This window comes from Oncorhynchus nerka, linkage group LG28, assembly GCF_034236695.1.
Source record: "Oncorhynchus nerka isolate Pitt River linkage group LG28, Oner_Uvic_2.0, whole genome shotgun sequence".
Taxonomy (NCBI): domain Eukaryota; kingdom Metazoa; phylum Chordata; class Actinopteri; order Salmoniformes; family Salmonidae; genus Oncorhynchus; species Oncorhynchus nerka.
Window position 1 is genome coordinate 37,221,732 of NC_088423.1, and position 25,444 is coordinate 37,247,175.

Consider the following 25,444-nt stretch of genomic DNA (forward strand, 5'->3'; position numbering starts at 1 on the left):
TTATTGACCATAACCTGTTGTTGAAAAGACATGTGTGTTATGGCTTTTCAACCTCTGCCATATCATGAATTCAGAGCTATCTATCTAATAGAACACCGAGGTTTACTTTATTGGAAGCTTCTCTAATGTTAAACGTGTAAAGTGTGATTGTACGGTACACTTAGCCCTCTACTCTTTTCTATTTTTACCAATGACCTGCCACTGGCATTAAACAAGGCCTGTCTGTCTACACTGTATATATGCTGATGAATCAACCCTATACGTGTCAGTTTTAGAATGGGTGGCCAGTAATAAACTGGTTCTGAACATCTCTAAAAGTAAGAGCATTGTATTTGGTACAAATCATTCCCCCAATTCTAGAATCTGGTAATGAATGGCTGTTGAGCAAGTTGAGGAGACTAAATTACTTGGTATTACCTTAGATTGTAAACTGTCTTGGTCAAACATATTGATTCAATGGTTGTAAATATGGGGAGAGGTCTTTATTTTTACATTTAATCATATTAGGGATTAAAACCAGCATAATGGAGACCCTCGATGCACACACAAGGTGAGGGAGCCCTGACAAATTTATGGACCCAGCTAAACACTCACCAATAGTTTCTTGAATGTTATGAGCCTACCAAATCATGCATGCTTATTTATCTGGTATTTTAATATTAACAGTTGCACACCACTAAGGAAAACAGAGTAAAGCATTTATGATCACTACCTGCTTTGCTCAGTTCTTGTTTAGATCCATTTCTTATACTGTACCTTTCAGACTACTATGCTGTTCATGACTGCGTGCCTGTAGTATAGTTCAGTCAACACGTGGAAGGGTCATAGTGAAACAGACCAACAACCCAACACTGATGAAGAATCTGTTTGTCCATGGGAATGATCCTGACTCTATCAGCCTGTTCTAGGTAATGGTGCGTCACCTTATCATAAAAATGAATTATTTCATATGCGCTATATATCTTCAACAAACCCCATAAAACAATCCCCCCCCCTCTCTGTAGCTCAAATTAACACTTGTTGTGTTTGTGGACAGTCATTTTAATGTGTTCACCGTGTGAACTGGCTACTTTATGACCACAAGCCCAGGTGGGTCATTTCTCACACACATTGAGTATTAAGGGATTTCTCGCATTCATGATTTTATGGGCGCTATAAGGATGTTTAAAGGCCTGCCTTTAGGTATATAAACTGTCCTGTTTTGGGACTGTGTCATCGTCAAGGGGAAGCTGAAACATGGAGATTGCTACCACTCTTCTTGTTCTTTGCTCTGTGATAGTCTCACATGGAGCTCAAGGTAATGTATTCGCTTATACTGCACTGTATATATGTTTTGTTGGTATCGATCTCTCATTGTAAGTGTTGTTTGTTCGTAACAATGGCTTCCATTTGTGTATGATTATAGGGTTGTTGTAACACCTCTGGTGTCTCTCTCTTATGCAAAGGTTCATATTCAATTACTCTTACTTTCTCATTGCAGGTCAGTGGGACACATGGACCACAGAAGGTAAGTTCTGTTGATGAGCTGATTTCTTCCCCCTAATAACATATAGTCCTGTCTTTTTGCTTTGTACCAATTTCTAGAAATGACTTAATGAGATGAAGAAAGACTGCACTCCTCAGGGTCAATACAAATGTCAGATGTATTGTGCAATGACCATACGTTTGCAAAGGTTTCATTATTTTCACTAATCTGACACCTTCCCGCACCTTAGCATGCATGTTAGGTGTGCAGTGCAGTAGTAACAGTACTACATGGAACCTAATGACATTTGTGTTTACAGAACCTTGGAGAACAGTTGACCCATCAGGTATTCCAAACTCTGAATTTTGCTACTATTTCTGAGCTGTGTTTATGTTGCTCTGTTTATCCACAATTTTGATGAACTAACCCATGTTTGTTTATTCCTCTTGTTCGTTAAAATACTTCACTGTATCAACATTCCAATGAATCAACATTGTTTTTTATTGTGTCAGTCGACACTGCCAGTCAGTCTCTGTCGAACTTCTCATTCTTAACGTTGTCACTTTTTGGTTGTTTTGCTCAGGCACCAGTGCCCCATGTGGTGGCTACCTGACTGCATCAAAGGGCCAATTCAACAGCCCCAACTACCCCAGAAACTACCCCAACAATGCCTACTGTACATGGAACATTCAGACCCCACCGGGCAGCCAAATCGTTCAGCTGGAATTCCCCTATGTCAAGTAAGTAGGTTTTGGTTCATGTTTATTCTTAAACTTGGATATGTTAGAAAACCCTCAAAATCCATAATTTGGTCTATCAAATGATCACCTATCTAAAAAATGATTTGATAAGTGAAAGCAAGTCCAGAACACTAATCAGGTCAGATCAGTCACCAGAGGTAATAAGTGCTACGTTAGCAGCGTATATTAGGCAGCCACCTCCATTGTACGCCATTCATCTTTCCTGTCTCCGACCACAGTCTTGAGGGTGACTTCAACTGTAGGTTTGATTCCATCTCCGTGTACGATGGCTATTCCACCTACAACCGACTCCTGGGAAAGCTGTGTGGAGGACAAAGCTCAACCTTTTACTCCACCGGAAGTTCAATAACTGTGCAATTCACAAGTGACAGCTCCTCAACGTACAAGGGGTTTCAAGCAGAGTATCGTGTCGTAGGTAAGGAATTGAGATTAAGAAAATATATGTAAAGAGACATTAACTGCATACAGTGCATTCTGAAAGCATTCAGACTCCTTCCCTTTTTCCACATTTTGTTACGTTACAGACTTATTCTGAAATTGATTAACTAAAAAATGTTCAATACCCCATAATGACAAAGTGAAACTGTTTTTTAGAAATCCTTGCAAAGGTATTAAAAATAAAAAACAGAAATACATTATTTACTTAAGTATTCAGACCCTTTGCTATGAGACTCGAAATTGAGCTCAGGTGCCTCCTGTTTCCATTGATCTACTTTGAGATGCTTCTATAACTTGATTGGAGTACACCTGTGGTCAATTCAATTGATTGGACATGATTTGGAAAGGCACAAACCTGTCTATATAAGGTCCCACAGTTGACAGTGCATGTCAGAGCAAAAACCAAGCCATGAGGTCGAAGGAATTGTCTGTAGTGCTCCGAGACAGGATTGTGTCAAGGCACAGATCTGGGGAAGAGTACCAAAAAATGTCTGCAGCAGAAGGACCCCAAGAACACAGTGGCCTCCATCATTCTTAAATGGAACAAGTTTGGAACCACCAAGACTCTTCCTAGAGCTGGCCGTACGGTCAAACTGAGCAATCGGGGGAGAAGAGCCTTGATCAGGGAGGTGACCAAGAACTCCGATGGTCATTCTGACAGAGCTCCAGAGTTCCTCTGTGGAGATGGGAGAACCTTCCAGAAGGACAACCATCTCTGCCACACTCTACCAATCAGGCCTTTATGGTAGAGTGGCCTGAATGCCAAGCATCACTTCTGGAGGAAACCTGGCACCATCCCTACGGTATAGCATAGTGGTGGCAGCATCATGCTGTTGGATGTTTTTCAGCGGTATGGATTGGTAGGCTAGTTAGGATCAAGGGAAAGATGAATGCACAAAAGTACAGAGATATTCTTGATGACAACCTGCTCCAGAGTGCTCAGAACCTTAGACTGGGGCTAAAGTTCACCTTCCAACAGGACAATGATCCTAAGCACACAGCCAAGCCTACTCAAGAGTGGCTTCGGAACAAGTCTCTGAATGTCCTTGAGTGGTCCAGCCAGAGCCCGGACTTGAACCCGAGCGAACATCTCTGGAGAGACCTGAAAATAGTTGTGCACTGACACTCCCCATCCAACCTGATAGAGCTTGAGAGAATCTGCAGAGAAGAATGGAAGAAACTCCCCAAATACAGGTGTGCCAAGCTTGAAGCGTTATATCCAAGAAGACTCGAGACTGTAATCGCTGTGCTTCAACAAAGGACTGAGTAAAGGGTCTGAATACTTAGGTAAATTATTTCTGTTTTATTTTGAATACATTTGCAAAAAAGTCTAAACCTGTTTTTGCTTTGTCATTATGGGGTATTGTATGTAGATTGATGAGGGAAAAACGAACAATTTAATACATTTTAGAATAAGGCTTAAAAAAAGTGAGAAAAGTTAAGGGGTCTGAATACTTTCCGATAGCACTGTAGGTATTATTTTCCTCCCTGTACTCAAACATTATGCAAACATTTTAACTAAACAAATAATGATACATGCATACAAATGTGCTGATCATTTTAGCAGCTTGTTGGATTGGTATCATTGCTGAATTATGATCAGTGAACTATGATTCATCTGTTTGTTTTTCTTGTAGATGGAGGTTCTTGTAGACACAACTGTGGCTATCAGGTTGGCAACTGCTCCTGCTCATATTCCTGTGAATACAGGGGCAACTGTTGCCAGGACTATCAACGTAAGATCAGGGAGTTAGGATCAAGAATATTGTAACAGTATGTGCTCCTCCCCTGTTAAAATGTTCCCTTCTGTGCCATTTTATCTACTTTGTATAGAGATCTGCTATGACACAACCGCAGAACCCAGAACCACAGAGGCAGGACCAACAACCGGAGGTATTTCTTCAGCTGTGTTAGAATTTTACTTTACAGCTAGTGTATTTCAAAAAAATTCACAAAAACAATTTGTACCATTTCAAAGCTTTTTGGAGAGCATGATGAAGATGTAACATAACATCTATTATTATTATTTCACCCTGCTGGTCATCTATGAACATTTGAACATCTTGGCCAAGTTCTGTTATAATCTCCACCCAGCACAACCAGAAAAGGACTGGCCACCCGCCTCTCTAGGTTTCTTCCTAGGTTATGTCCTTTCTAGGGAGTTTTTCCTAGCCACCATGCTTCTACACTTGCATTGCTTGCTGTTTGGGGTTTTAGGCCGGGTTTCTGTAAAACCTTCAGTTTTGCCAGTATATAGATTGGTGACCTGAACATGTTGTACATGTTTTAAAGCTTTGGTCTCAGAAGTAATGTTACAGCAACTGAGAGTTAGTTTGAAAATTGCCTTCTCTCCCACAGCTCAGCCTTCCTGTAGGTACAACTGTGGTTATAATCTTGGAAGCTGTTCCTGCTCCAGCTCCTGTCAATACTATGGCAACTGTTGCTATGACTACAATGGTACGTGTCCAATACAACAGATAATATTGTATTGAGTGCATGGAACTCCTTTACATCTTATTTTGCGCAAGTGAACAGAAAACCTGGTTTCAAAAAAGACACACACACTACATGTTCATTTAAAAAAATGTATGTAAATTGTACTCCTTTGTCTGTAATGTATTTTTCGTAATGTATCGGTCACCAGTAAGACTAGCTGTCGCCATTGGCGTCGGCTAATGGGGATCCTAATAAATCAAATAATATATGCACTTTAGCAAACATTTTTATCCAAAGCAACTTAGTCGTGCGTCCATAAATTTTACGTATGTGTGGTCCTGGGAAGCAAACAAACAACCCTAGCAATGCAAGCACCATGCTATACCAACTGAGACATACAGGACCAGATAGAACAGATGGGTTCAGGTATTGTCTGAGAAAGAGCACACTACAAAATGTGGATGAAGTCAAGACAAGAACACAAGTATCTACCACCAAGACTTGTGTGCTCTTCAATTCTAAAATAAGTATGCAGTCTCAGATAATCAGAAAATAATTGTAAAAATTATATTGTAACACTCGTCCTCCATTAAAATGTTCCCTTCTGTGCCATTTTATCTACCTTGTATAGAGATATGCTATGGCACAACCACAGACTCCCTCACCACAGCTGCAGATCCAGCTCCTGCAACAACCGGAGGTATTTCTTCAGCTGTGTTAGAATTTTACTTTACAACTAGTGTAGTTCAACAAAATTAACATATTTTGGTCACAGCCACAGGTATTTATCTTCATCTAGTTTGCTGATCTGTGTAAAAAAAAAATCTGACAATATTAATAATAAGAAAACAATCAAATGCTGTTCATGAACTTTGGTCACAAATGAGGTCTGTCCAATACACTAGGTTGGGGTTCCTGTAGATACAGCTGTGGTTCTTATGCCGGTGGTTGCTCCTGCACCTCATCCTGTCGATACTATGGCAATTGCTGTCATGACTACAATGGTATGATGTTAAAGAGCTGTTTGTGATTGTTAGTATTTGGGAAGGCTCACATTGTCTATGCTAATGTCCATCCCTATCTTTCCTTCTCACAGATTATTGCCAGAGCACAACATACGAACCTGGTACAACCTCAGGTATTTCTCTCCCAAAACTTACACCCAAATTTGAAAACCCTCAGCTTTGGCATCATCTAGTTTGGTGACCTGTGTAGAAAATGTTGTGCTGTTAATGTTCTCAAGATTTTGTCAAAGAAGTGGTGTTATTGTAAAGTGGTGTTATTATTGCCTCCTGCAGAGGCTTCCTGTAGGTACAACTGTGGATTCAATCTTGGAAGGTGTTCCTGCTCCAGCTCCTGTCAATACTATGGCAACTGTTGCTATGACTACAACAGTACGTGTCCAATACAGTAGATCAGATGGGTCCAGGTATTATCCGTGAAAGAGCACACTGTAAAGATGGCAAATATGTGGAGATATTCTGGATAAAAATACAATTCCCTGTTGCCAAGACTTGGGTTGCCCTTCCACTCTAAGTAGACCTATGCAAAATATGTCCCAGCTAATCTGAAAATAATATTGAGTCATACATTCAGTTAAAATGCAGTTGAATTTTAGCTTTAAAAAAAATCTTCAACAATGAATACCAGACACACTCCCTAAATGACTGTATGAGCTTTAAGCACAATTGTATTTACCCAGTTTGGTTTGGATGTTGTTAATTCCTATTTTTTTCCTTCACATAGCGTACTGCCCCACCACCCCACCAGAATCAACAGGTATTAATATTTCCCACATCATCCATTTAAAAAGGGATTTGATCTAATAGGCTGTATAATGACAGAACAATACAAGTAGACATCAATGTGTTGCACAAACGTAACTAACTGAACCTTTCTTGATGACAAATGTGATTTCCTGAAGATTATCTACAGGAAATCACATTTGGTGTCACAAGATGTCTGACTCTTGAATTCCAAATGGATTTAGAGTTTAATTTCTCTTCCCCAGTCTCAGGGACTCACCCCACCTGTGGAGGAAACCTGCATGGCTCTGGGTCCATCTCAAGTCCATACTATCCAGAATATTACCATGACAACGCCTACTGTGTCTGGCATCTATCGGCCCCCTCTGGCCAAAGGATCTTTATGTCATTTACTGACCTGGAGTGAGTTAAGATTCCTCTTCAGAAATGGTTCCCTTGATTACCCTGGTTGGTTGCGTCTTAATGTAAAAGATTTTGAAATGCTTCACCTTGACACTTCCCTTTGATCAACTATCTGATGGATTTCTATCATTCTGAATGTGCATGAAGACAGATCTTGAAATGGACCGTCCGTATTGACTATGAGTTCACATTTAGACATATTCTATAAGTGTATGCTCTTTGTTGGTTCAGGTTGGAGAACTGCTGCTCTTGTGATTACATCTCTGTGTACGATGGATCGTCTGTGCAATCTCAAATGCTAGGCACAATCTGTGACTTCAACAACGACACCTCTTTGGCTGCCTACCACTCCACCTCTAACTACATGACAGTTCTCTTTCGCTCTGACCAATCAGTGGTCAGCAGGGGCTTCAGGGCCATGTTCAGCAGCTCCCTCGCATCAAACCAAGGTAGTCTGATTGATAATTTGGTGACGTTAATCAAACACTAAACATTTATTTATTCTGACATTGATATTATAGCTCCGGAGCCTCGGGTTGGTTTTATTTATGTTGTGGTGTTTCAGGTCGAGTGGACTGCTCCTCAGACAACATGAACATAGTGATCCAGAGATCCTACCTGCTCTCAATGGGCTACGATGGTAACAATCTGTACCTGAACGACCAGCATTGTAGACCTCAGGTCAACAGCTACCAGGTGGTGTTCAGCTTCCCAATCAATACCTGTGGTACCCAGCGAAAGGTAAATGAATTCACCAAACTCAAAGTGATTACCAGATTACGTAATAGTATATAAAAAGCTACATAGAGATCTAGCTAGTGTGCTGCAAACACTGGATATAGTCACATCAACTATCATTCACATTTTCCAATAATTTTCTGTTTCTTGTCCAATAACTTTTTTTTTATTTCACGCTCTAAACAGTTTGAGAAAGGGAGAGTCGAGTACATCAACGCCGTCCGTGCCTACCGGTCCGACTCAGGCGAGATTACGCGGCAGTCTCATTTTCTGCTGCACGTGGAGTGTCGCATGGAGCAGGACACCATGGTCCAGGTTATGTACAAGACCAACGATGAAGGTAACGGTACCATAACAGGCACAGGCAGATTCAACAGCACCATGGCCTTCTTTACAAACAGCAACTTCTACAGTGAGATAACCCAGACTCCATACAAGATTACCCTCAACCAGAACATGTACGTCCAAGTCCGCCTGAGGAGGTCAGACAGCAGTCTACATCTGTTCCTGGACACCTGTGTGGCCTCTCCCTCACCTCATGACTTTCAAACCAGATCATACGACCTGGTGCGCAACGGGTAAGAAACAGGCACTGCTGATCTGACCTGCAGAAATTGTAGGGCCAAGAGATATTGCCGAGAAGGAAAATCTGTGTTTATACATTTTTTAAGGGGTGCTTATTCTTCAAGGACACTCATAGGCTCTTGATTAAAAACAACATTTGTTTCTGATGCACCCACAGATGTAGGAGGGACCCCACCTACTACTCCTACACCTCTGGTACCAGTAGCTACGCCCGCTTCACCTTCCAGGCTTTCAAGTTCCTGCGAGCCGATGAGTCAGTGTACCTGCAGTGTAAAGTCACCATCTGCCAAGCTTCTGACTACAACTCCCGCTGCCGCCGAGGCTGCCGCACACGCAAGGCCAGGGACCTGGGATCCTCCCAAGGGAGCCACACCCTGATCCTGGGCCCCATCCAGCTCAAAGGTCAACTCTTAGTAGGGCTATGATGTTATGATTTCACTAGACAGATGTGGGACACCCTAACCTGTTCGCAAATTTGTATGGCTAATTTGCTGCTAATGTTTGCATTGGGCTGTTGAAAACACTCAAACAATTAGGAGCAGTGGAGCACTCTGTAATACTGTTCTGAACATGTTCCGGTATGTATATTATCACTCTGGTTTAGACTGTGCAGACACAAATGTATGCAAAAACAGGTCTTTCTTTTCCCTCCCCAGATCTGGAGAAGCCAGATGAGAAAGTGGCTGAGAAGGAGGAGATCCAGGCTAAGGTGGAACCTTAAGACTAAGCTGACCAGCCTCAACCAACTACTCTAATCATTAATACTATAATTCTGATTAATTTCACCTGAGGCATTAAAGTAGCCAATATTCACTGCTACTGTACACTATAATCTTGTATCTCTCCTACTTTGGCTAAATGATTAAAAGCATTCAACAGACAATTATTGGTGTCTGAACATCTTTTTCCATGTGCTAGCATTGAAACAGATCAAATGTGTGAACTTTTGAATTCTGACTGAATGTCAATTCATAGATACCAAGAAAAAGGACAAAGGACAGAAAAGCTCTGTTAGAAAACACTTTACTTAGAAATGTGTTAATATTCCTCTCACATAAAACAATTTGTCATCCAAGGGCACATGATGATCGCCAAAACGCTTCTACATTCACCTGCTCTATCAAGATACAACACATTAAACAAACTCCCTTACAAGTTCTTCCCCTTTACGTAACCCCTCAATCATTGGAAGCCTGTAAGCATGGTGACATGCAATTAGTCCTAGAAACAGTAACCATGTTCTCCACAAATGTTGCTATGCAGACACAACAGTATCCAATACAAAACAACCCTGCTAAGGCAGTAATCTTCACTTATCACAGTATAATTTCAACTTCATTGACACAACACCTAACCGACCGGGAAATGTAGATTACAATGCTCAATAAATATCTAAGAAAGCACAGATCCCTAGTATGCAATGCCTTGATTATAGAAGGACAGAAGAAATCCAAAAGGCATGGCATGTATGCTAAAACATGGCATCTCTGGTGCTACTTGGCAATTCTGGACTGAACGGGATTGACAAAAGAGAAAATATATGGTGATAATGCTTTGACAGTAGAGGTATTGGATCTCACAATGACATATTCCATTTAAATGTCACAATATAACACGATGTATAAGGTTAGGCTTTATCTTCCACGACACCCAATTAGCAAAAAGCTGATGGTTAAGGAAGGAAGGGCACTGTTTACAAATCCATCAAACGACAACATAACACCCGCATCTAAAGAAAACAAACAGAAAAAAAATAAAGATGTCAAATGTACAAATGTAAAGTCATTGTGAATATGGTAGGCACTGTTGGGAGGCATGAATGGTGCCGTCGTTGCACTCTGAAATGGTTTAGTGGGTTACGGTTAAAGCCGATAAATGAGCACTCATAAAATGTTAGCATCTATAACTACAGTATGTTAGTAAGGCTAAAAATGGTGTTCATGTTAAAAAACCCACATAAGGAATGTTTAACGATCCAACCGGTCAAGTGAGTTGTACCTCTAAACCACTCCATCCCTACACATTACATACACATGGGCACTGTCAAATGTTATTTTCTTTCCTGTAAAATCAAATTCAATATACAGAATTTGCAAAGGCTACATCATGTCCAATTTCAGAAAGATCAACAGCAATAAATAAAAATCACCATTATGGAATTAAATAAAAACACCTTCAATCATCTCCAGTCCTTCGTCACTGCTTATGCTGCCCCCTGGCAAAATGACAGGCAAAGTCATATTTGCTCCTGCACTTGTGGCCACAGATGTTGCACTGGAAGGGGTTCTCGTAGCCGTGGCAGCCCATGTGGATGGTGTACAGGATGTTGTCAGGGAAGTAGATGTCACAGTGCTGGCAGTGGTGCAGCATCTGGGGGTCTTGATGCAACGAGGGCAGGCCCGGGACTGGTGTGCTGGGCTGGCTATTGGTGATGCTGGGGGTACTGGTGCGCCCGCTGTGCTCGCTGCAGGGACCTGCCCCGGGGCTGCAGTTGCTGTGTGGTGGGGGCCTGGGCTCTGGGGTGATGGGGGAGGAGGCAGCATGGGCAGTGCTGGCTGACGCAGCAGCAGAAGCGGTGGCTGGGAGAGGCTGCTGGATGAGGAAGGGCTTCTCGTCCACACAGGACTCTGCACCTGGAGATATGGGAGGCTGTTGGGTCTCGCCCTCAGCTTCAGAGGGCAGGTTGGCCAGTTGACCAGCCAGGGTGGAGAGCTGGTTAAGGGGGTTTTCCATGACTAGGTTGTGGTGGTGATGGTGGTGATTGTCCCTGGAGCTTCCATCTCCACCAGCACCCTGGTCGTCGTAGGTCTCCTGGCGCAGGTGGGGCAGTTCGTGGGAGTAGTCGTCCAGGTGCTCAGCCTTGTGCATCACCATGGAGGGGGGGCTGAAGTTGATGAGGAGCCGGCGACCATAGCCCAGGCTGGTCTTCTTCTGCAGGACGCTCAGCATCTTCTTGTGGGAGAGAGAAGAGCGAGCACCTTTCATGGGTAAGAGCTTGTGGCGGCGGCGCCGGTGGTGTGAAAGGTTGCTGCGGTCGCTGCAGCGGAAGGAGCACAGCTCACACTTGTAAGGCTTTTCTCCTGTGTGGGAGCGCATGTGGGCCTCTAGGTGGCGCTCATAGGCAGAGGCAAAAGGACACAGGTGGCATCTGTGGGGTTTCTCTCCTGTGTTTGATCAGAGGAAAGAGGAAGAATAAAGTCTTAGGACATTTTAAATGTCATGTTTTTTTCTTTTTGTGTGATAACTAACTAACTAGGCCTAATGAAAAGAAAAGGGTGAAAGCTTTGTATAAGAGAAAATGCTCAGCGAGTGATCTTCATCTGGTAGCATCTGCATGGTGTTATCAGTTCTATTCAAGCTCACCAGTGTGAATGCGGATATGTTCAATGAGTCGTGCTGTGCCTCTGGTAGCATAGTTACAGTAACGACACTTGAGTTTGCCGTCATATGTTCTCTCGAAGCCATCCACCAGCATCCCTGAGCCGTCATCAAGGGACATATCCGCTGAGGGGTGGTCTAATCCATTCTGACTGCAATCTGCACAGGTACAGGAATAATCACAACACAGGTTCAAGAGAAATATCTATATTTGTATTTATTATGGATCCCCATTTGCTGCTGCCAAGGCAGCTCTTCCATGGATCCAGCAAAATTAAGGCAGGTATATATTTATTAAAACATTACAATACATTCACAACATATTAAGTGTGTGCCCTCAGGCCCCTACTCTACTAACACATATCTACAACACAAAATCCATGTGTATGTGTGTATAGTGCGTATGTTATTGTGTGTTTGTATGCATGTGTCTGTGCCTATGTTTGTGTTGCTTCACAGTCCTCGTTGTTCCAAAAGGTGTATTTCTATCTGTTTTTTACATCACATTTTACTGCTTGCATGAGTTACTTGATGTGGAATAGAGTTCCATGTAGTCATGGCTCTATGTAGTACTCTGCACCTCATATTGTCTGTTTTAGACTTGGGGACTCTGAAGAGACCTCTGGTGGCATGTCTTATGGGGTATGCATGGGTGCCCGAGCTGTGTGCCAGTAGTTCAAACAGACAGCTCGGTGCATTCAACATGTCACCTCTCACAAATACAATTAGTGACAAAGTCAATCTCTCCTCCACTTTGAACCAGGAGAGATTGACATGCATATTGTTAATGTTACCTCTCTGTATACATCAAGGGCCAGCCGTGCTACCCTGTTCTGAAACAATTGCAATTTTCATAAGTCTCTCTTTGTGGCACCTGACCACACGACAGAACAGTAGTCCAGGTGCGACAAAACTATAGCCTGTAGGACCTGCCTTGTTGATAGTGCTGTTAAGAATGCAGAGCAGCACTTTATTGTGGACAGACTTCTCCCCATCCTAGCTACTGTTGTATCAATACATTTTGACCATGACAGTTTACATTCCAGGGTTACTTTAGTCACCTCAACTTGCTCAATTTCCACATTATTCACTACACGATTCAGTTGAGGTTTAGGGTTTAGTGAATGATTGGTCCCAAATACAATGCTTTTATTTAGGACTAACTTATTCCTTGCCACCCATTCTGAAATTAACTGTAGCTCTATGTTAACTGTTGCAGTCATTCAGTTGCTGTAGTAGCTGACATGTATAGTGTTGAGTCATCCGCATACATAAACACACTGGCTTTACTCGTTAGTAAAGATTGAAAAAAGTAAGGGGTCTAGACAGCTGCCCTGGGGAATTCCTGATTCTACCTGGTTTTTGGGGGGGTTTCCAATAAATGAACACCATCTGTGTTCTGTTAGACAGGTAACTCTTTATCCACAGTATAGCAGGGGATGTAAAGCCATAACACATAAGTTTTGCCAGCAGCAGACTTTGATCAATGCAGCTTTTGACATTATCGAAATCTAACAAAACAGCTCCCCCAATCTTTTCATCATCAATTTCTCTCAGCCAATCATCAGTCATTTGTGTAAGTGCTGTGCTTGTTGAATGTCCTTCCCTATAAGCTTGCTGAAAGTCTGTTGTCAATTTGTTTACTGTAAAATAGTATTGTATCTGGTCAAACACAATTTTTCCCAAAAGTTTACTGCGGGTTGGTAACAGGGTTATTGGTCGGCTATTTGAGCCAGTAAAGGGGGCTTTACTGTTCTTAGGTAGGGGAATAACTTTTGCTTCCCTCCAGGCCTGAGGGCACACACTTTCTAATCATTACACTCCACTTGCATTAATGGTTTTTAGAATGATAACAGAATCATGCATGAAACAGTCTGGATAAAACTGTTTGAATCAGGACAAGGGCAAGAGTCAGTTGACAGTCAAAATGGTGGTTTGTGTTGATGCCATAGTAAGGCCTACCTGTAGCCCAATATTAGACCTCTTATTAATTATTTAATTGAAATGAGGTCTAAGGGCATTCCATAGCGACTGCGTTCGAGAGAACTCATAGTCAAATGGCTGTACCTGCTTAACAGCATGTGTCCAACATCCGGAGCTACTGATTGGAGTGCACCGTTTGCGTCGCCAAGCAGTGAACAATAAACTATTAAATATGGAAATGTTATTTCGTTCTCACTTTGCACACACAAATTTCCTCTGCTTCCGGTCTGGGGTTGCCAGACAATCAGACTGTGTTACCTCTGGTTCACAGTCTGAGATTAATGCCATACATTTCCTCTCACAAGCTCTACAAAACCGAATGTAAAAAAAAAGTATATTTGAACTTACTTTACCGGTTGTTTGTACAGTTGGTCCTTTTGCAGGTTGAGACAACATATCAACAGGAAAGTATAATTAAATACATTTTTCAAAGCGCTGGCAGTTCTTTCGGGTTTTCATCACCTGAAGCATGCGCAGAACCACGTAAACACTCGCACGAGCTCGCCAAGTATGCATGCACTTCGTACATGTATTTTCGTCTTAAGCGCATGCTTCATGTGATAGAAATCTCAATGCACTACCAGCACATTGAAAAGTTGAATTATACATTCCTGTGGATATATTGTTTCACATTCCTACCTATAAAAAGGACCAACCACATGGACAACTGGTAAAGTAAGTTGAAAAATTATTTCATTCAACATTCTGGCTTGTAGAAGTCGTGAAAGGAAACTTTCATGATGCAAATTTCTGCCCAACGTACAATTCAACGTGGGGTCTTCAAGCTACGTCTAGGGCAGCATGGTGCCCATATTGCAAGCCGGAATAGGTAAACAGAACAGGAGTGAAAGACAGGCGAGAACACAACATGGAATCCATGTTTGGTTTTGATTTGTCGGGGGTAGTAGCATCTAACAATTGGATTTAAATTATTTCCTGGACACCGCTCCGCAATGCAAACGACGACCTCCTAATCAGAACAGTCTACAAATGACGGATATAGTTTAGGAAGCGGGAAAAGTGTAGCAAACAGGAACGGTCGGCAAATAACTTGCAAGGTGGGTAAAAGTTTAAACCAGACCCGAGTTTCCCTCGGGTCTAAACTGGGCTAGGCTTACCTGCTGGTAGGTCGTCCATCTCTTTGACTCCACTGACGGAGCCCGAGATCATGTTCACATGTTGAGTCTGCTGGCTGAGATACTCTTGGAAGTCTTTGACAAAGTCCAACGTCTCTGGCTTTTCCTCGCCCATTGGAAGGTAGAGATGCTTTCAGGTGCAATAAATCAACTGTATCCATAACAGCACGATGATGACAGTGTCAATAGGCAGACAGATAAGCGAAAAACAACATGACAATACATTGACATAACTTGTGATTTAGAACGCAGAGTTAATTTCAGTCTATGCTGCCCTTCAGGTCGTAAACTTTTTGACAAGACATGGATCACCCTAGAACACTGCTACTCCAGTTGCTCTCTCTTCATCTGACTAGTTCTCTCTCATAGTCCAAGAGCATCTGGTCATTGGAGTGGTGGAACATGGCTACTCATTTCTCCTAACTAGAGATACTCTCAACCTTTCCCTCTCTCACCTGTCCATCTATTCATTTTAATTCAATGCGGTCACTGTCACTTGTCCACTCAAGCTTGTCATCTATCGCCCACTAGGTGCCCTTGGCGAGTTCCTCAATGAGCTTGACACCTTGATAAACTAATTTCCTGACGATGGCTCTTTGGCCCACCACCTCAAGCTCAACAAAATGGAGTTGCTCTTCCTCCGGGGAAGATATGCCTGCTCAAAGACCTCTCCATCACATTTGACAAGTCCACAGTGTCACCCTCCCAGAGTGCAAAGAACCTTGGCGTGACCCTGGACAACACTGTGTCATTCTCTGCAAACATCAAAGTAGTGACTCGCTCCTGCAGGTTCATGCTCTACAACATCTGTAGAGTACGGCCCTACCTCACAGAGGAAGCTGTGCAGGTCCTAATCCAAGCAATTGTCATCTCCCGTCTGGACTATTGCAACTCGCTTTTGGCTGGGCTCCCCGCTTGTGCCATCAAACCCCTACAACTTTTCCAGAATGTTGCAGCTTGCCTGTTTTTCAAGCTTCTCATGTTCTCTCGTCACCCCACTCCTCCGCACACTCCACTGGCTTCCAGTCGAAGCTCGCATCCACTACAAGGCCATGGTGGTTGCCTAAGGAGCAGCAAGAGGAACTGCCCCTCCCTACCTTCAGGCTATGCTCAAACCCTACACCCCAACCCGAGCACTCCGTTCTACCACTTCTAGTCTCTTGGCTCTCCCTGGAGGGCAGCTCCCGCTCATCCCAGTTCAAGCTCTTCTCTGTCCTGGCTCCCCAATGGTGGAACCAGCTTCCCCCTCAAGTATGGTTGGGCGATATATAATGAATTAGAATGTATGTTTTTGCGCAATATTCTAAATGCCTGTAAATCGGTCTCATCTCCTTTGCTCTTCTATGCTGTGTGAACCTGTATACAACGAGATTGTAACTTTAAAAGTTGTGGGGCTTGCTAAAGCTCTTTCGTATTTTTGTGGTAGTGAAATAAGTTTAAAAAGTTGAATTTCAATTATATTATTTTAATAGTGAAATCCTTTTAAATTCCCATCGATAGTCGGTAGTAGCGGTCAGTAGTTGTGGTCAAAAGTTGGTGAGACAACATGGTAGTTGTGTGGTTGTGGTCTGTAGATGTGTGGTTGTGGTCTGTAGATGTGTGGTTGTGTTCACTAGATGTGGTCAGAAGTTGTGTGGTTGTGGTCAGTAGTTGCTGTCAGTAGCTGTGGTAAGCAGCTTTGTGATTGTGGTCAGAAGTTGTGTGGTTGTTGTCAGTAGTTGTGTGGTTGTGGTCAGCAGTTGAGTGATCAGTATTTGTGTGGTTGTGGTCACTAGATGTGGTCAGAAGTTGTGTGGTTGTGGTCACTAGATGAGTGGTCAGTAGTTGTGGTCAGGAGTTGTGTGGTTGTCGTCCATAGTTATGTGGTTGTGTTCACTATATGTGGTCAGAAGTTGTGTGGCCGTGGTCTGTTGTTGTCAGTAGTTGTGGTAAGCAGCTTTGTGATTGTGGTCAGAAGTTGTGTGGTTGTGGTCACTAGATGTGGTAAGCAGCTTTGTGATTGTGGTCAGAAGTTGCGTGGTTGTGGTCACAAGATGTGGTCAGAAGTTGTGTGGTTGTAGTCAGTAGATGAGGTCAGCAGTTGTGTGGTTGTGGTCAGCAGTTGTGTGGTTGTGGTCAGCAGTTGTGGTCAGCAGTTGTGTGGTTGTGGTCAGCAGTTGTGGTCAGCAGTTGTGTGGTGGTCAGCAGTTGAGTGATCAGTAGTTGTGTGGTTGTGGTCACTAGATGTGGTCAGCAGTTGTGTGGTTAAAGGTCAATAGATGAGTTGTGGTCAGGAGTTGTGTAGTTGTGATTAGGAGTTGTGTGGTTGTGATCAGGAGTTGTGTGGTTGTGATCAGGAGTTGTGTGGTTGTGATCAGGAGTTGTGTGGTCAGGAGTTGTGTGGTTGTGTTCAGTTGTTGTGTGGTTTCTGTCAGTAGTTGTGGTAAGCAGCTTTGTGATTGTGGTCAGAAGTTGTGATCACTAGATGTGGTCAGAAGTTGTGTGGTTCTGTGTGTCAGTAGTTGTAGTCAGAGGTTGTGTGGTTGTGGTCAGTAGATGAGGTCAGAAGCTGTGTGGTTGTAGTAACTAGATGTCTGGTTGTGGTCACTAGATGTGGTCAGCAGTTGTGTGGTTGTGGTAAGTTGTGGTCACTAGATGAATGGTCAGAAGATGTGTGGCTGTGGTCAGAAGATGTGTGGCTGTGGTCAGAAGATGTGGTCAGTAGTTGTGTGGTTGTGGTCAGCAGTTGATTGATCAGTAGTTGTGTGGTTGTGGTCACTAGATGTGGTCAGCAGTTGTGTGGTTGCGGTAAGTTGTGGTCACTAGATGAGTGGTCAGTAGTTGTGTGGTTGTGGACAGAAGTTGTGTGGCTGTGGTCACTAGATGTCGTCAGCAGTAGTGTGGTTGCGGTAAAAAGTTGTGCGGTTGTGGTCAGAAGTTGTGTTTTGTGACCATTAGATGTGGTCAGCAGTTGTATGGTTGCTGTCAGAAGTTGTGTGGTTGTGGTCAATAGATGCGGTAAGTGGTTATGTGGTTGTGGTCAATAAATGTGGTAAGCCATTGTGTGGTTGTGGTCAGCAGTTGTGTGGTTGTGGTCAGCAGTTGTGTGGTTGTGGTCAGCAGTTGTGTGGTTGTGGTCAGTAGATGGGAGGTCAGCAGTTGTGTGGTTATGCTCAGAAGTTGTGTGGTTGATGTCAGTAGTTGTGTGGTTGTGGTCACTAGATGAGTGGTCAGAAGTTGTGTGGCTGTGATTACTAGATGTCGTCAGCAGTAGTGTGGTTGCGGTAAAAGGTTGTGTGGTTGTGTTCACTACATGTGGTCAGAGTTGTGTGGTTGTGGTCAGAAGTTGTGTGGTTGTGGTCAGAACAGATGTTGTTTTGCTATGTTTTTAGGGAAGAACGCTATTTGCATCCATGAGCTAGCTAGCTTTTTTTTTTATGACCAGCACTGTAGGTGCACAAGACAACTTTACCAGCATCATAGGATAGTTGTGACATGAAATACGAGTGATAGTGTAATCAATGTGTAATAACTACATAAAAAATGTATCAATGCATTGAATTATTGTGACGTGCAGTCATATTCAGGTCCTGATTGGTCAACAAGCCTATTAAAACATGTCAAATAGTGTTATTTGATGTGTATCTTTTTTGACACTCAAAAGACCCAAACACCGTTTGATCACAACTACACAACTCCTGACCACAACCACACAACTGCTGTATGACGTCAGCATGCCACTTTTTGTCACTCTAAAAACTCTGGCAAACAGCGGTAACTTTCTATTGGTAGAAACTATTCCAAATCTGCTCTTTCCAATCAGAGGGGTACAGCCCAACCTTATTTTAAGAGACAGGAAAACTAACATTGCATGGCAACACTGCTGCCTTTTGGCTAAAGAAAGTGTGAGAAACATGCTAACGCACAGTAAGTTTGTGCTTTAATATTAACTAAATACTGCACTCTGGCCCACAAAATGGCTTTGCTAGATTCTTGATAGTGTTATTAGACAAAGCAAAGAAAGTGAACTTTAAAACATGTAGTTTTATTGGAATTTGCAGCTCTTGTTGGTAAATAATTAATCTGCTAGCTTCTGACATGATTTACCGCAGCTATAAAGAGTGCAGTTGATGGGTTACTAAAACAGCTCTATCTACAGATTGGTAGATGCTATTCCTAATCCGTTTTCGGATTTGACAAACAGAGAAGTAGGGGAAGTTGGAAGAAAATGGTAATGCAGCTGTACAGTAAGATCCGTAGTGAATATTTTGGTTCCGCAAACAGATATGAATAGTAGAGAAGTAGATGAAGACTCCGTACGCTCTAACGTTTTGGGGTAGTAGTCAAAACGGCAGTTGTTTGCAAAAAGATTTTAGCAAGAGTGAAACCTCTTGCTTCACCTCTTTCTCTATGGTTTACACCAAGCCCTCCCCTGCCTCTTAACTCTACCTACATACTCTACCTACTCTACGTACAGTCGTGGCCAAAAGTTGAGAATGACAAATATTAATTTTCACAAAGTGAAAGTTTGTATGATGGCAATTTTTCATATACTCCAGAATGTTATAAAGAGTGATCAGATGAATTGCAATTAATTGCAAAGTGAACTGAATCCCCAAAAAAACATTTCCAATGCATTTCAGCCCTGTCACAAAAGGACCAGCTGACAACATGTCAGTGATTCTCTCGTTAACACAGGTGTGAGTGTTGACGAGGACAAGGATGGAGATCACTCTGTCATGCTGATTGAGTTCGAATAACAGACTGGAAGCTTCAAAAGGAGGGTGATGCTTGGAATCATTGTTCTTCCTCTGTCAATCATGGTTACCTGCAAGGAAACACTTGCCGTCATCATTGCTTTGCACAAAAAGGGCTTCACAGGCAAGGATATTGCTGCCAGTAAGATTGCACCTAAATCAACCATTTATCAGATCATCAAGAACTTCAAGGAGAGCAGTTCAATTATTGTGAGGAAGGCTTCAGGGTGCCCAAAAAAGTCCAGCAAGCGCCAGGAACATCTAAAGTTGATTTAGCTGTGGGATTGGGGCACCAACAGTACAGAGCTTGCTCAGGAATGGCAGCAGGCAGGTGTGAGTGCATCTGCACGCACAGTGAGGCGAAGACTTTAGGAGGATGGCCTAGTGTAAAGAAGGGCAGCAAAGAAGCCACTTCTCTCCAGGAAAAACATTAGGGACAGACTGATATTCTGCAAAAGGTACAGGGATTGGACTGCTGAGGACTGGGGTAAAGTCATTTTCTCTGAATCCCCTTTCCAATTGTTTGGGGCATCCGGAAAAAAGCTTGCCCGGAGAAGACAAGGTGAGCACTACCATCAGTCCTGTGTCATGCCAACAGTAAAGCATCCGGAGACCATTCATGTGTGGGGTTGCTTCTCAGCCAAGGGAGTGGCTCACTCACAATTTTGCCTACGAACACAGACATGAATAAAGAATGGTACCATTACATCCTCCGAGAGCAACTTCTCCCAACCATCCAGGAACAGTTTGGTGATGAACAATGCCTTTTCCAGCATGATGGAGCACCTTGCCATAAGACGAAAGTGATAACTAAGTGGCTCGAGGAACAAAACATAGATATTTTGGGTCCATGGCCAGGAAACTCCCCAGATTTTAATCCCATTGAGAACTTGTGGTCAATCCTCAAGAGGCGGGTGGACATACAAAAACAAATTCTGACAAATTCCAAGCATTGATTATGCAATAATGGGCTGCCATCAGTCAGGATGTGACCCAGAAGCTAATTGACAGCACGCAGGGGGGATTGCAGAGGTCTTGAAAAAGAAGGGTCAACACTGCAAATATTGACTATTTGCATCGACTTCATGTAATTGTCAATAAAAGCCTTTGACACTTATGAAATGCTTGTAATTATACTTCAGTAATCCATAGTAACATCTGACAAAAAATATCTAAAGACACTGAAGTAGCAAACTTTGTGGAAATTAATGTGTGTCATTCTCAAAACTTTTGGCCATGACTGTACATATTACCTCAACTAACCTGTGCCCCCGCACATTGACTCAGAACCGGTACACCTTGTATATAGCCTTGCTTGTTATTTTACTGTTGCTGTTTAATTATTTGTTACTTTTATATTTTCTACTGATCTCTTATTTAACACTTTTTTTTTCTTAAAGCATGGTTAAGGGCTTGTAAGTAAGCATTTCACTGTAATGTCTACATCTGTTGTATTCGGTGCATGTGACAAATAACATGTGATTTGCTCTCACCACTGCAGTCCCTAATGCCTGTTTTTTTTTATTTTATTTCACCTTTATTTAACCAGGTACAAGAAGTTGAATGTGCATTATGCATGGTTATAGTTGAATTTGTAATAAAAAATGTCATTTTCATAGACAGACTTCAATGCCAGATCAGTGATTATTGCAACAATAACAAAAATAGCGGTTAAACTATTTTGATAAAATAATAAAATTATTAATGGTTATGGATTATATTTGGCCTGGGTATAACTTCACAAGTCCTGAATTCATTAGATTATTGCTGACTGTTTGAAATGCAGTATATGTGACCTTTAATTGTACAATACTTATTTTGAGAAGTCAAAAACTGAAAATCTAGATACATCGTTAAGTTTTTTAAAAATCGATATGATTTTTAGGCCATATCGCCCAGCCCTACCCTGAAACTAGGACAGCAGTGTCCTGCCCATCTCCCGAAAGCACCAGAAAACCTCTTCAAATAGCATCTTAAATAATCCACCTCCTCACGTCAAACCTCCCGTCCAAAAAAACATTTCCTGAACCAACACTTGCACTTAACTTCCTCTCCCTTCTTGCTCTGTACTTTCTATGCCTGTGATTGTCCCACCTACCAGTAGCTAAGTATCTTAAGATGAATGCAATAACTGTAAGTAAGTCCGCTAAATGACAATTTTTTTTTTGCTAAATGTCAACTTTAGCAGGTCCTTTTAGCTAGACAATGTCATCGACAGAACATCGATTCCACCATTGATTGCTGGAACACTCAGCTGGCCAGGTAACCAAGGAGCTAGCTTACTAGCTAGCGAATCAACTTACCTTTTCAAAATGTCAACAAATTGTTAGCCAGTATTAATATGTCTCTAGCCAGCTAGTGAAAGACAGACGATTATTCGTGGCAAACTCAGTAATTGACCGGTGACGACAAGTGTCCAAGTGACTGATCAGTTCCGTTGAAATAGCGTTCATGTTGTTGTTGCTAACTTCAGGTTAGCCAGCTGGCTACTGTCTTTCGACCTAAACAACTGTTCCGTTTACATAGGCATCACTCAACTACGGCTGCATCGAGTTCCTATGGCGAATACCTAAGCGTGCTACAGAATCAGTCGGTTGGTCTCTAATCACATAAATGTGCAATATAGAGCAAGCGACGTTATCTGAATCAAAACAATGAAGCAATTTGTGGAGGTGAGAGTTCACCCAGTGCACCCGCGAAATTCGTCCCGCCTCAAGGTGCAATAATTGCGCGAAGAGCAGTTCCTAGGAAATAACTGCTGTAGTAGCTCACATACTGTGTACCTCAGTGGTTGTAGCCCACCAAAGATACTTTTAAAACTCTGTGGTAGTACAGCAGGGTGAGTTTAATTATTTCTCAAGGTCTTATTAAATACAAGCAGACTGCACTAATCAACTAGATCTTTCCAAACTTTGTTTTGCTGTCAGTGCCAAATAATAGTCACCTGTAATTAACCCAATTTGACAGGCTTAACATTGCATTATGCTGCATTCATTGCATTATTATTTAATTGAATTGTGGAAACTGTTGCTTTAATTTGTCAGTGTCCACTAAATATAAAATGTTGACTATTTTGTACCCATAAACCGCTCACACTTCCAAACATAGACCTTTAATTACAAAGCGCTACATTTGAGCAACAGCAATTTCATTACTTTAAATAGCTAGATTGACTCATTTATGTTTCATCACTATCAATAATTGAACAGTTAAGACATTTGGAGAAGATCATATTTCCCCATTTGTGTCAAGTTGTAGGAAAACCATTGAGAAGCATTGAGAAGAGGGTGATAAACTAGCAGTTTGAGTGAGGCCATTGTATCCTTTTCAGTGCCACATTGCCTTGTGATGTTACAAGAGCAGTACAGCAAGTAATGTACACGGTCTAACAGCGAGGCATGGTGGCATGAACTGTTCAAGTTGAACCAAGGACCACTCAGAATAAAATCTTTACAATGAAATCTGAAGTCTGTCTCTAGCAGCACTATCATGAGCAGATTTAGAAATACAGTGGATGAGAACATCCAGTCAGTTCAATAATTGTTTTTATTCCAGTTCAGTTTCTGTACACTAGATGGTGTATTTTGTCCATAAATTAGCAGTGTCCAGCATGCATCCATCCACTCATAACATAAACATGAACACAAGGTTATAACTTGAAATAAACTTACACTCTAAATATTGGTGAAGGCAATTGTTGACATCAGGTATATTAAGATTCAAAATGTCTACATGATAAGTCTGCTAATAGACCTGCACAGAGTTTCACTGCCAAGATAACAAGGCTTCTCCATGTCAGCTGACAATAGCAGTCCCACGGGACTAGGGGCTGGGGCCTAAGGCAGACATGACAGTCCAGCTCACTGGATTAAACTACGACCCAGAGAGCAGTCAATAACATCACCTAATAGCTTGTCAAGACTAATGTTATTTTATTGCAATTTAATTATGCTCAGGTTTCCAATGGGGCAGATGCCTTTAAATCATTTACACACACTGACAATAATTTGTCAGTTGGAAAAGACAAAGCACATTTTTGTGTGTTTAGGGGGTTTCATTTGTTCAGGCCGAAATATTTTAGTTTTGTAAGCCTTCCACATGGATTGTTTTTGCAGATAGGCCTTATTAGAAAGAAGACCCGACAGCATAGTTAGTTGGGCTGGCAGCACTTAAATTGGACAACAGACTTAGTAGTGTGATCAAAAATTGTTTTTATTTTAGTCAGTGTTGTAGTCCCACAGTGTAAAAGTGATGACGATATTTATAAATACACAGTCCAGTAATTCAAAGTCAAAAGAAATGGTCATTTCAAAAAGGTTTTCTAGTTGACAAGAAGACAGTACTAAAAGGATCCAAAATTGTATTTGTCGCGTGCCGAATACAACAGGTGTAGACTTTACTGTGAAATGCTTACTTACGGGCCCTTTCCCAACAATGCACAGTTAAAAAGTAAGAAAAATGTACCAAATAAAACAAGGAAATAGTAACACAATAAACTAACAATAACGAAGCTAGAAACATGGAGTACCAGTACCGAATCAATGTGCAGGGGTTGAGGTAATATACAGTTGAAGTCGGAAGTTTACATACACTTAGGCTGGAGTCATTAAAACATGTTTTTCAACCACTCCACAAATCTCTTAATAACGAACTATAGTTTTGGCAAGTCGGTTAGGACATCTACTTTGTGCATGACACAAGTAATTTTTTCAACAACTGTTTACAGACAGATAATTTCACTTATAATTCACAGTATCACAATTCCAGTGGGTAAGAAGTTTACCTACACTAAGTTGACTGTGCCTTTAAACAGCTTGGAAAATTCCAGAAATTGATGCCATGGCTTTAGAAGCTTCGGATAGGCTAATTGACATCATTTGAGTCAATTGGAGGTGTACCTGTGGATGTTTTTCAAGGCCTACCTTTAAACTCAGTGCCTGTTTGCTTGACATCATGGGAAAATCAAAAAAAATCAGCCAAGACCTCAGAAAAAAAATGTAGACCTCCACAAGTCTGGTTCATCCTTGGGAGCAATTTCCAAACGTCTGAAGGTACCACGTTCATCTGTACAAACAATAGTACGCAAGTATAAACACCATGGGACCACACAGCCGTTATACCGCTCAGGAAGGAGACGCATTCTGTCTCCTAGAGATGAATGCACTTTGGTGTGAAAAGTGCAAATCAATCCAAGAACAACAACAAAGGACCTTTGCTGGAGGAAACAGGTACAAAAGTATATATATCCACAGTAAAACGAGTCCTATATCGACATAACCTGAAAGGCCGCTCAGTAAGGAAGAAGCCACTGCTCCAAAACCGCCATAAAAAAGCCAGACTACAGTTTGCAACTGCACATGTGGACAAATATCATACTTTTGGGGAGAAATGGCCATAATGACCATCGTTATGTTTGAAGGAAAAAGGGCGAAGCTTGCAAGCCGAAGAACACCATCCCAACCATGAAGCACGGGGTGGCAGCATCATGTTGTGAGTGTGCTTTTCTGCAGGAGGTACTGGTGCACTTCACAAAATAGATGGCATCATAAGGAGGAAAATTATGTGGATATATTGAAGCAACATCTCAAGACATCAGTCAGGAAGTTAAAACTTGGTCACA

The 25,444-nt window shown here is 42.0% G+C and overlaps 2 protein-coding genes across 3 annotated transcripts; one reads left to right on the forward strand and one right to left on the reverse strand.

Annotated features, from left to right (window-relative positions):
* The first annotated feature begins 1,191 nt into the window (after positions 1-1,191).
* On the forward strand, positions 1,192-9,474 carry LOC115113197 (deleted in malignant brain tumors 1 protein-like). Its single transcript, XM_029640567.2, has 19 exons — positions 1,192-1,297; positions 1,481-1,507; positions 1,785-1,811; positions 2,049-2,205; positions 2,445-2,641; positions 4,302-4,400; positions 4,498-4,557; positions 5,023-5,121; positions 5,732-5,800; positions 6,006-6,104; positions 6,197-6,238; positions 6,399-6,494; positions 6,847-6,879; positions 7,112-7,268; positions 7,500-7,717; positions 7,834-8,009; positions 8,193-8,584; positions 8,749-8,993; positions 9,248-9,474. The coding sequence occupies exons 1-19, from the start codon at positions 1,237-1,239 to the stop codon at positions 9,310-9,312; spliced, it is 2,319 nt and encodes a 772-aa protein (XP_029496427.2). The 5' UTR covers positions 1,192-1,236; the 3' UTR covers positions 9,313-9,474.
* Positions 9,475-9,598: 124 nt separating this feature from the next.
* On the reverse strand, positions 9,599-22,528 carry LOC115113198 (zinc finger protein Pegasus-like). Of its 2 annotated transcripts, XM_029640568.2 has the most exons (4): positions 22,128-22,528; positions 15,071-15,239; positions 11,955-12,128; positions 9,599-11,755 (listed from the first exon to the last, which is right to left on the reverse strand). In XM_029640568.2, the coding sequence occupies exons 2-4, from the start codon at positions 15,201-15,203 to the stop codon at positions 10,788-10,790; spliced, it is 1,275 nt and encodes a 424-aa protein (XP_029496428.2). In that variant the 5' UTR covers positions 15,204-15,239; positions 22,128-22,528; the 3' UTR covers positions 9,599-10,787. The 2 variants fall into 2 exon arrangements, with proteins under 2 accessions (XP_029496428.2, XP_029496429.2); XM_029640569.2 differs by lacking the exon at positions 22,128-22,528 and having other exon boundaries at positions 15,071-22,103.
* Between the last annotated feature and the right edge of the window lie 2,916 nt (positions 22,529-25,444).